Source organism: Mirounga leonina, unplaced genomic scaffold (assembly GCF_011800145.1).
Source record: "Mirounga leonina isolate KUSES-001 unplaced genomic scaffold, KU_Mleo_1.0 Mir_126, whole genome shotgun sequence".
NCBI lineage: Eukaryota > Metazoa > Chordata > Mammalia > Carnivora > Phocidae > Mirounga > Mirounga leonina.
Genome location: NW_023270314.1, coordinates 23,155,172 through 23,167,787, shown reverse-complemented (window position 1 = coordinate 23,167,787; position 12,616 = coordinate 23,155,172). Strand labels below are relative to the sequence as shown.

At 36.4% G+C, this 12,616-nt stretch overlaps 1 protein-coding gene and 1 pseudogene across 1 annotated transcript; both read left to right on the top strand.

Moving 5' to 3' along the window:
• The first annotated feature begins 3,512 nt into the window (after nt 1-3,512).
• Nucleotides 3,513-9,769, top strand: LOC118008999 (annotated as a pseudogene).
• An 830-nt stretch (nt 9,770-10,599) lies between these two features.
• On the top strand, nt 10,600-11,666 carry LOC118008998 (olfactory receptor 6C4-like). The gene is given in 3 exon segments (XM_035002892.1): nt 10,600-10,615; nt 10,734-10,881; nt 10,883-11,666. Coding segments are annotated over 3 exon segments (948 nt in total).
• The last annotated feature ends 950 nt before the right edge of the window (nt 11,667-12,616 follow it).

The window sequence follows — 12,616 nt, the reverse complement described above, 5'->3', positions numbered from 1 at the left end:
TATGGAACGAAACCTACATACTTGGTAGTCAGATAATCATTATTTTGAATTCAGGATCCAATACTCAATAACTATTTATCCCCCATAACCATCATCTCTGTCACAGGCTTGTCGCAAAGTCGCAAAGTGAGTTTTCATTGTGCTACTACAATTCAGCATATTCAGAAAGGAGGGAACAGTGATGATTTACTGACCACTTAGCCTCTGGACTCTTCATTTTGTGTCTTAGGAAAGGCAAAAACCATTTCCCATGGAGAAAGTGAAGGCCAGATAGTATTTTACCAGACTCCCTTAGAGCTAGTTTGTGGGCTTGTATGCTAAGCTCAACTAATCAGATTTTGAATTCTGATTTACGGATGCAAAGAAATGGGGACAGTGGGAGTTCACATGAAGCCAGCGGCTCCCAGTGTCCAGGGGCAGTGGAGACTCCAGTGGCAGGGGCGGTCCCCAGCGTCCAGTGCTGGTAGTACAAGCTTAAACTCTGGTGTCTATGTTTTTGTTGTGGCCACATTAATGTGTTTACACAACTGAATCTGGATTTTCACTGTGGTCCTGACTGCTGCTTACTCTTGCATTTCCCTTCCCATTTTATATGCAGTATACTTCTCAACATCTTTTCAATATCTTTCCTGTGTAAATCATCAAAAGTCAGTTTCAGGTTTTTTGGTTTTCTTTGTTTTGTTTTAATGAAGAAGTCTAATGGATAAAAAACAAATCAGGAACATCATTTGACTGAATTAATTTGTAAGTTCCATCAAAATGGCTTGCACAGAAGCGTTATGAAATGAACATTCTAAATCTAGAAGAAAAAATTACATATGTGAATGTATATATGGAATATATTGATGTGTAGAGAGAGAAACCCCTTTTCATCATAAATTAGATGGTAATAACCTTCTGTGTGTGTTTTAAGGCCGTCTGAAGATGGTGCAGAAATAATTTTAAAACAGGGCCTTTGGATGTGGCCTTAAAAACTATGATGATGGGCGCCTGGGTGGCTCAGTCAGTTAAGCATCTGCCTTCAGCTCAGATCGGCTCAGGTCATGATCCCAGGGTCCTGGGATCGAGTCCCGCATCGGGCTCCCTGCTCAGTGGGGAGTCTGCTTCTCCCTCTGCCCCTGCCCCCACTCCTGCTTGTGCTCTCCCTCTCCCCCCTTGCAAAAATAAATAAAATAAAAAAACTATAATGATATTACTAATTTTCAGATTAGTTGGATATATTTTCTCTATCTACAACCATTGATAAATTTGTAGAGAAATGTTTGATAGAAAAAAATTGATAATTTGTTTAATCAACTTTTAAAATTTTAATGTGAAAAAAACCTATATATGAATAAAGCAAATGCAAACATGTGGTAGAAAAAAGTAATCTTACTTTTTAAAACCTAGATGCATATACATCAAGTAATATTTGATGCGGGAGCCAAAAATACTCAATGGAGAAAAGACAGTCATTTCAATAAATTGTGGTAGGACAATTGGATAGTCACATGTAAAAGAATGAAACTAGACCCATATCTTACACCACTCACAACATTTAATCAAATTAAAGACTTAACTGTAAGACCTGAAACCATAAAACCCCTAGAACAAAACAGGGAAAATGCTTCTTGACATAGGTCTTAGCAATGATTTTTTGATATAATACCTTAAGCAAAAGCAACAAAATAAAAAAATAAACAGGTGGGAGGGATTACATCAAGCTGAAAAGCTTCTGCACAGCAAAAGAAACAATCAGCAAAATGCAAAAACAACCTATGGAATGGGAGAATGTATTTGCAAATTATAAACTTGATACAGGATTAATAGCCAAAATATATAAAGAACTCATACAACTCAATAGCTTAAATCCCCAAATAATCCAGTTAAAAATGGCCAGATGACCTGAATAGATATTTTTCCTAAGAATATATTCAAATGCCCAAGAAATACATGAAAAGGTGGTCAAAGCCACTAATCATTAGGGAAATGCAAATTAAAACCACTGTGGAAGATCACCTTGGACTTGCTGGAGTGGCTGTCATCAAAAAGACAAGAGATAACAAATAATGGGGAAGATGTGGAAAAAAAGGAATCCTTGTACACTGTTGATGGGACTGTAAATTGGAACAGCCACTATGGAACATAGTATGAAGTTTCCTCAAAAAAATTAAAGGGAGAACTACCGTATGACTTAGCAATTCCACTTCTGGGTATATATATCCAAAGGAAATGAAATTACTATGTAAAAGAGATATATGCACACCCATATTCATTGCAGTATTATTTACAATGTAAAATATATTTACAATACATATATGCAATGGAATACTATTCAGCCATCAAAAAGAAGAAAATCCTACCATTTATGACAACATGGATGGACCCTGAGGGCGTTAGGCTAAGTAAAGTAAGTCAGGCAGATAAAGACAAGTAATGTATGATCTCACTTATATGTGGAATCTAAAAAACACTCATAGAAAAAAAGATCAGATTTGTGGTTACCAGTGGCAAAGTGTACAGGTAGGGAATACATGAAGTTGGTCAAAAGGTACAAACTTCCAGGTATAAGATAAATATGTACTGGGGATGCAGTACAACAGCATGACTACAGTTATGGTAAATTTGAGAGTGGCTAAGAGAGTAGATCCTAAAAGTTCTTATCACAGGGGACAAAAATTTGTAACTATATGAGGTTATGGATGTTAACTAAACTTATGTGGTAATAATATTGTAATATACATATGTCAAGACATTACACTGTACACCTTAAGCTTATATGGTGCTATATGTCAATTTCATCTCAATAAAGTGGGAAAAAATAAAATCAGTGAAATCTGAAAATAAAAATAAAAACCTAGGTGCTATTTCTGGCTCTTTCATTAACTATCTTGTTGACCTTGGTCAAGACAGAAACTCCTTGAGACTCACTTTGATCATCTATAAAGGAGCAAGCTCTAAAATTATATGAAACAAAAATTTGACAGCAATAAATATCAATGTATGGATTATAAATGGCAAAGTGGTTTGGAGATGGGGTAGGAATTTTCATGAACAAATTTGCAAAAGGAGCTTAAGTTTAAGTTGAAAAAGAAGCATGCCTTGTGTTTGGCAAGGGAACACAGACAGCGAAGGGTGAAAAGAAAGTGAAGGAAGCTGTTTGCATGTTAATTGGCATTTTCTCTTTTTTAATACACTTGTTTATAGATTGGGCTTTTTTTTTTTTAATTTACAGGCTTATGTTTTTAATAATTATCAGGGTATTTGATTTCTCTTCAGCATATTCCATACAATATGTATGATCACTGTTGTGAATTGAACTGTGTCCTCCCAGAGATAAGTCAAACTCTTAATAGCGGGTATGTGTGAATGTGACTTTATTTGGAAATAGGGCATTTACACATGTAATCAGTGTAAGATAAGGTTATGCTAGATTGGGGTGGGCCGTAAATCCAACGACTAGGGTCATTACTGAAGGAGAGATTCAGAGACACAAAGATACACAGATCCACAGGACCGACAGCCACGTCAAGATGGAGGCAGAAGCTGGAGAGACGCAGCTGCAAGCCAGGAGTACCGAGGATTGTTGGCCAGCACCAGAAACAAGAAGAAAAGCATGCAGCAGACTTTTCCTCAGAGCTACCAGACTTCTGGCCTCCTGAACTGTGAAAGAATAAATTCCTGTTGTTTTAAGCCACCGGTTTGGGGTAATTTTTTATGGCAGCCCTAGGACACCAATACGGTCACCACAGCTTTTATAGCGATTAGGTGATTCTTCATGAGCTGTGTGGTGGATGGATAGGAAAATGGCCATGTCCTTTGCAATGTTACTCTGCAGCTCCACTCAGCAGGAAAATGTCTGTTTCTCCTCCTTTGAATTTAGCCTAGTCCTGTGACTTGCTTTTGCAAAGAGATGCGACAGAGGAATGTTGTGACAGTTCAGAGTGTAACAATCAAGAAGCCAGGCATGCATCCTCTCTCTCTCTGTTGCACCCACACAATTCACATGAGAACAAGCCAAGGCTAGTCTGCTGGGAGAGACACCTATTGAAGCTGAGCTGATTCATCCCTCCTGAAGCCATTCTAGATGAGAGCACAGCCAGTTGGTTCCCCAGGATGTGGGAGAACCCAGTCCATATCAACAGAACTGCCTAGCTGAGCCACAGACTTATGAACAATAATACCTGCTTGTTGTTTTAAGACCCTAAATTTTGGGGAGCTTTGTTATGTAGAAATGGCAAAGTGATAAAAGATGCATGACTAATTCATAATTCCTGGTTAAGGATCACATTTGTCAGATCTATCTTGACTCTAACTAAATTGTTCCCACAGTAAAGCATGGTGCAGAGAAGCTGTAAATGTTAACCATGTACTGTAACAGAGCCTACTTGACTTTCTTGTTACCCACTTGATTTATTGAAATCTCCCTGTTTTCATCTGTCTGTCTCTCTGAATATTAACTTCATCCCCAAGCTTCCAGTATTGTTTTCCATCTTTTCTTGGACTCTTTGCATGGATTTCCACTTACCTTCTGGATCATATCACTACTTTGATCTCAGCAGGAACTCTAGCTGCAGTTAGAAAATATTCCTAACCACCCCATTAGCCCCCAGATACCACTATTCTCAGTATAGTCCCAATAAATTACCTTTTAGAAAATAAAACATGCATTTACTCACTGGGATTTATGACAAAAAAAGTGATTAAGAACAGCTATTAAAAAAAGAATAGCTATAAATAGCATTTGTTATATGCTATATTTTAAAACTACAGAAAAAATGGTAATGCCATGATGTTGAGTATTTGTGGAAAATATGCAAAGGAAACAAAATATCTGACTCTCTTTATGCTTATAATGTTTAATTGGACAAATTAGAGTGGCAGTTGGTAAAAATAGGCCCTTTATTCCTTCGTCTTTTGAAATAACACCCACACAGTTGCAAAGCTAATAAATCCTTTCCCAGTAAACTTATCTACTATGTGAGAGCGTAAGGTGGGTTGCAAGGCAAGGATTAAAAGGGGTATGAGAAAATTTTAGGGTTGGATGGGTCTATTTATTTTCTTAATTGTGGTGAAGTTTTCATAGTTTCATGACATACCTCAAAACAATCAAACTATATATTTTAAACATGTAAAATTCATTATAAATCAATTATACATCAGTAAAACAGAATATCTAATTTAGACATCTAATTTGGCTTAAATAAACCCTCAACAAATATTTACTCAGCAAAGGTATCATGCTGTGGGTCCCTCTTGTAGGGAATACATTTATATATATATATAAACACCCTGAGGTATCATAAAGAAACTGGTAGTTGCCAGAAACTTCCACAGGCATACAGAGAAGCTAGTACATAAAGTCCTTCACTTAGTGGAGCTTACAGTTTAGTGAGGATGCTAGACAATAAGCACATAGCAAATAAGGAAATAACAAAATTTAAGAGTGTTGTGAACAACAAAAAAAATCTACTATATATAAAATATCAAGCCAGTTAAGGTGTTAGACAGTGATTGAGTAGTGGCTATCTTGGATAGTATGATCAGGGAAGCTTCCCCTGAGGCACGCCCAATTCTGAGATCTCAGTGATATGAGGGAGCTAGTCATGTGATGTTTGGAGAAAGAACATCACAGAAAGATGGAACAGCCATTGCAAAGGCTTTGAGTTGACCATGGGTGTGGGTGACAAAAGAATAGCAAGATATCCATTCACATAAACCAAAATGAGTAAGAAAAAAATAGTGATAGATAAATTCTAAGAGCAATGGAACAGCAAGGAAGGCTTGGCAGGGGATTCTAATCTGTTTATATGCTCTTTGTTTCTTCTTTTTACCTGCTAATTTGACCAATCTTTGTTGAAACAGAAAGTCAGGCATTCCTGAGTATTTTGAAGCAGACAAATTCTGATGAGTCAGGGACCATTTCCCAATGGGTCCTAAACCTTTATATGCTCTGATTTAGCCACAGAAGGAGCTCATTTGAAACTAAGGCAGAACTGATTCACCTGTTTGAGGTAGGCGAGGGTTGGTGATGGCTGCACTGAACTAGAGATGTATAGTCTCTTTATTGATTTGTCTGTTACCTTTCATATTTGCTTGTTGACACAACTGTGTACATATTCTTTTTAAATAAGATTTTGACTGTTCTAAGTAAATATAGGTAAAAATTCAAAATATGACAGTTTAGCATATATACGTATTTTCAGGAAGAAAATGTTACACCATATTCACAGAATAGAGCTTAAAGAAAATCAAATCACACTTTCTTCTATTTTTCCACGATGCCCATTCCTACTTGTCATGGATTCAATGTTCTTAACTTTCCTCTTAAATGCTTCTTAAACTAGCAAAGAGGTCCACCACAGAAGGAGGCAGAGGCTATATATGAAAGTTATATACAATTCACTGTAGAGATGATTTTACTTTAAGAGAAGGTATTCATAACTGAAGTTACCCAGAGAAGGTTGGGAAAATTCTTCCACATCCTTTTAACTACAAATGAACCTTTTTCTTTTTTTAAGAAAAAAAAGCAGTGTCTTAGCAGTAAATCTTTTGAGTAAATATATTTTTGCCAAATAAACCTTTTTTGGGTCAAGTAGTTATTATTTGATCATATATACATATGATTATGTATATATCACATATGGTATATATATTATTTTTCTGGGAATAGCACTAATCTTTATTATAAAGAGATTTTTTATTATATATATTTATTATATATATATAAAGGATAGTATCCTTTATTGTAAAGGATTATCATATTTTGCTGAAAGAAATTTGGTTGATATAAATTTTTCTTCTTATATAAAAATTCTCATTTTGTTCATCTTTAATTTAGTAGGTGATAATGTCACTTACTAATATATAAATGTTGTTTATGTTCTTATTTTTGGACACTTGTTTATTTATTCATTAAAGTGTTTCTATTATGTGGGAATCAATTACAAAGTCTTCATTTTATCAAAAAAATGATTGTTTAAACAATGGAAATTTCAGGATATTAAGGTTCTTTAGTGAATGCAATAGCCCGAGTACTTTCTAAGTTACAATTTTCAGTCTTAGTTAATAGCTAGGATCTCAAACTGGAAGATTAACATCAATATCTCCAAATTATCTGACACTAGCTATTTTCATATAGAAACAGAATATTATTACCAATTGTCCAATCCCCAAGATTTATTTCAACTAATTGTGGCAATATTACAATTTAATGAGCTGTTTTGTCATAGTGGAAGAGGTGTGCCCTAATATTTTTCTCCATATAGAATGTTGTAAAGCTCATTATTGGTGCATAATTTTTAATTTCCTACATTTCTTTATCTGTACTCATTATACAGTAGCCAAGATAATACATTCAGACATATATAGCCATTATTTCAACTAATACTAAAATTTACATTCTTGATACATTAATCTAATTATCATTAACAAAACAGAATTTTTAATAACACTGATAAGTGCCTAGCATATTATGCTTTTTATGTATGTTAATATAAAGGTATTTAACAAAAGAGAAAATTATCTACAAAAGCACAAATTGATTGAAGTTATGTTAGGAACCCTGAAATTTTCCAGATATAATTCTAGACAATCAGCCTTCCTAAGCTGGCAAAACTGCTCTTTTGTTGTATTAGATACTTCTGGAGTTTTCACCTTGATAAGAATATATAATGTGTGACTATTATTAATTTATTACTTCTGGAGTTTTCACCTTGATAAGAATATATGATGTGTGGGACGCCTGGGTGGCTCAGTCGTTAAGCGTCTGCCTTCGGCTCAGGTCATGATCTCAGGGTCCTGGGATCGAGTCCCACATCGGGCTCCTTGCTCAGTGAGGAGCCTGCTTCTCCCTCTCCCTCTGCTGCTCCCCTTGCTTGTGCTCTCTCTCTCTCTCTGACAAATAAATAAAAATCTTAAAAAAAAAAAGAGAATATATGATGTGTGACTATTACTAACTTATTACATAGTGTAATATGAAAATATGTCAACGTATGTAGTAAAGCAGTTGTTAAAATGAAACGAATTTATAATTTTTTGAGTAGAGAAAGGCATTCTTAGTAATATTTCTTTGAGTCTGATGATGAAAAATATTAAAAGAAAATTCTGAAGAGCTGTATGCATAAGCTTAGTTGGAACTTTTATTTGCATAAAAACCATAGCATTTAATAAAATAGGGCTATGAATCTAAAAAAGTCAAAAAATATTTTACATTAAAATTTTTACCAAATCTGTACAATTTTCTGGTCCCTGTATAAAAGATATAGAGAAATAAGACCTTATTTTTGTGGGTAATTTATTTATGTTAATGTTGGACAGATAAAGTGTACATACGTGATGTAACTGGAAAAAAATTTGACTTTATGACCAAGTGTTATGTTGTGATAAATTTTAATAAAGAAGAGGAAAAACAATTATGGTTGATTGCGATTATTAGATACAATTGTATGAAGATCTGACCTTGAGCTGACACTTAAGGAACTGTAATTTGCTGGTGGACAGTTCCTGCATACAGCAAGAAAGCACAATCAGTGAGATTATTTTGATTTAACGTTTCGCCAAGTACTGACTAATCCATATATCTGTATTAAATAGTGATAGCATTTATTGAGCCCGTGCCATGACCGAAGAACTGTAAGTAATATGAATTCCTAAGACTTTATTAAGAATTAAGGGAAAGGGGCTCCTGGGTGGTTGAGTTGGTTAAGTGTTTCCCTTCGGCTCTGGTGGTGATCCCAGGGTCCTGGGATAGAGCCCTGCCTGGGGCTCCCTGCTCAGCGGAGAGTCTGCTTCTCCCTCTCCCCCTGCTTGTGCTCTCTTTCTCTCACTTGCTCACTCTCTCTGTCTCTCAAATAAATAAATAACATCTTCAAAAAAAAAAAAAAGAATTAAGGGGAAGATCATCAGGCTTGGGGCCAGGGCTGTGCTACTGCAAGGAGGGAACTGGTTGTGGGGAGGCGCCGGGGCCAGCCATTGCCACCTCTCTAGGTGAGTGCATCCCTCTCACAGAGCAGGGCACCAGAGGGCTGCCCGCACAAGGGGTTGGTGCGGCATCACCCCATCCAAGACCCTGCTGGTGTTTCCCAGCCTTATCTTCCAGGGGGCAGCTGGTATTTTATGCTGTGTGGCAGCCTGTGTCTTTATCACGTATGATGACTATGGCCACGTCTTTGAAGATGAGTATACGCTCATCCCTGCTGTAGTGATCATAGCTGTAGGAGCCCTGCTTTTCATTGTTGGCCTAATTGGCTGCTGTGCCACAATCCGAGAAAGCCGCCGTGGACTTGCCATGAATGTCATCATCCTACTCTTGGTTGTTGTCACAGAAGCTGTTGCAGTGCTTTTGGGATACGTTTACAGAGCAAAGGTGGAGAGTGAGGTGGCAGCATGCAGAAAGTGTATAAGGCTGACCATGGAACCCACCCTGATGCTGCAAGGCAGGCTATGATCATGTACAGAGTCAGCTGCACTATTGTGGAATTCACAACTAGTCAGACTGGGAAAATACAGACTGGTTCAAAGAGACCAAAAACCAGAGTGTCCCTCTTAGCTGCTGCAGAGAGACCACCAGCAGCTGTAATGGCAGTCCGGCCCACCCCTCCGACCTCTATGCTGAGGAATATGAGGCTCTAGTTGTGAAGAAGCTACAAGAAGTCATGATACATATTATCTGGGCAGCACCGCATTTGCTCAGCTGCTGGGCATGTTGTGTGCATGCATCATGTTGTGCAGAAGGAGTAGAGAACCTGCTTAGGAGCTCCTCATCACCAGCAGAACCTATGCACAGTAGAAAACACAAGGCTGAGCTTTTTAGTCTTGTTCGGATGTGGAAGGTGAAATGAGCAGGTCTACTGTGTTGGCGGCCTGAGTTCATTTAGTTAAAGCACACAGGTGTTGGACAAAGCAACTTGGCTCTTCAGTGTGCCCACCTACTTCCCTACCCACCTAGGACTTTCTTTTCCTCTATTCTAGCTGACTCTCCGTGTCCCTAAGTTTTTAAGTATAGCAGTATATGTTCTAATTTCAGAACCATTTGCAGGTCCCATAGTGTGGGAGAGTCAAAGGGAGCCTAAGCTGCTTCTGCTACCGTCATGGAGTAATGGGGCTGCTGCCAGGGTATCACTGGGCCCTTTCAGTCTTCATGACGGAGAATTCTGGGCCAAAGGTTTTTGGGGGGAGGTGGGGGAAGCTGTGGTTAAAGTTAACACCAAATGGTGCCCTTTTAAAAAACATATACTGTAGTCTAATAAGATAGCAACGGCATAAAATTGTTAAGAAAGATTTTAGAATAAAAAAAAAGAATTAAGGGAAATAGCAATCTAAGCTTAGAGCTCAGTAGATGCACAGAATTATTGAAAATGAGAAAATTGAAATAAGAAAAAATATAAAACAGCCAAAAGAAGAAAACAACCAAGTTCAATTTTATTCCTATGGTTCATACCTTGATTTTTATTTACTCTGTTGGCTAATAAACTGAGAGTTAAAAGGCTGATTTAAGAAATCTGTTTAATCAAATAAAATCTACTCTCTAAATTTGTTTTAGATTTGTCTATATACATATGACAGCATCTAATAACTTAGAGGAAAATCCAAATAGAAAGATTAAGAAGAAAAACATAAATGAATGCAAAAAATGGTGAGAGTAATTGAAAATGTTCCTGAGAAGCAAAACCTTTGTTAATTATAAAGTAAATATCAGAAAATGTGTTAATCACGCCATGTCATTATTATCTTCTATCTGAATTTGTCTGAAGTTAATGATGGAAACCAGACATCAGCGATAGAATTCATTCTTCTTGAACTGACAAATGAAGCTGAACTTCAAGCTCTGCTTTTCCTTTTTCTGCTGCTAACTTATGTCTTAAGCATCATGGGAAACTTGACCATCATCACTCTGACCCTGCCTCCAGACTCCTATGTATCTCTTCCTTCGGAATTTTTCTGTTTTGGAAATATCTTTTACCTCTGTCTTTGTTCCCAAAATGCTAGTCAATATTGGAACTGGAGATCAGACTATTTCCTTTGCTGGTTGTTTCACTCAGTACTTTTTTGCCATCCTTCCGGGAGCAACTGAATTTTATCTTTTAGCTGCTGTGTCCTATTATCGCTACGTTGCCATTTGTAAACCCCTGCGTTATACAACCTTAATGAGCAGAAGACTCTGCATTCAACTCGTCCTGTGTTCCTGGTTCTCCAGTTTCTTGGTTGTCATTGTGCCACATATAATGACTCTCCAGCTGCCTTTCTGCGCGTCCAACGTCATCAGTCATTATTGCTGTGACTATACTGTACTGTTGCGTCTGTCCTGTTCAGACACACATTTCATAGAAATGATGGAGTTTATCTCTGTTGGAATCACCCTCATCTTCACCTTGCTGTTAGTGATTCTTTCCTACATGTACATTATCAGGACAATTCTGAGAATCCCCTCTGTTCAACAAAGAAAAAAAGCTTTTTCTACATGTTTCTCTCACATGATTGTGGTCTCACTTTCTTATGGAAGTTGTATCTTTATGTACATAAATCCTTCTGTTAAGGATGCAGAAACTTTTCATAAGGGAGTGGCTGTCTTAAATACCTCAGTTGCCCCTCTGTTGAACCCTTTCATCTATACCCTAAGGAACAAGCAAGTGAAAATAGCCTTCAAAGATACGGTTAGCAAGATAACAATGTTTTCAAGAAGGTGAAACTAACTGAGGTTCATAATAATAATAAATAACAAACAAATGTTTAGAAGACTGTAGATGTACATTATTATAACATTAAAGTGTTTGTTATTATATATCATCAATATTCCTAACTGAACACCAAAGCAGTAAAACTACTTATTTAATGAAGCCTATTTTGCCATCACTTTATTTCTTAAAATTTTACAGGCCTGTGAGTGTGTATATATGTGTGTTCTGTCCTCTGACACTTTTGTGCTACTTTTCCTTATTTGTACCTCACTTTTAAGGAAAAGATTTGGGGAAAGGCAGAATTGAGAATATGACTTCTAATAGTTTATTTTTTACAACAGAGCTTTTCTTATCCACTGCCATATGGTGTTCAATCTCTGTATTTGGTAATGAATAATCAAATATACACCAAGAGGAAATCTACTTTATTTTGTTAATAATAGCTTAAATAATATATTAGTGAATAATATAAAGTTGGTTATTTTCACGCTATATTATTCAGATTTAAATTTCATGTTTCCACAGTAATCACTTACTGAGAACTTAGGCTACTCAATGTTTGAGATAAAGAAAGTTCTGAAGAAGGGAAAATCAATACATGTTTGTTTTCAAACTGACAGGAAAATGATTAATAATGATTTATACACACATTAAACTCCGAGTGAATCCAGGGAAGAGGTAAAGGGATAATTCTAATTTAAGGTAATTAGCAATATATCATTATAGCAAATCCATACAATTTAGTGTTGTGCCTAGTCATTGTTCTGGTTTTCTTTTACAAGCATATGAAATAAAACTATATTAACAGTACCTATGGTGTTAATAGTTTTATAAGCTTAAATCATATTCTTTCTAAATTTCATACTAAACTTTAAATTTTTATAATCTGATATCCTCAGGCAGGATGTCCATCACAAGCTGATATTTTCTGAACATTTCTTGTACATATTAATTTTTCA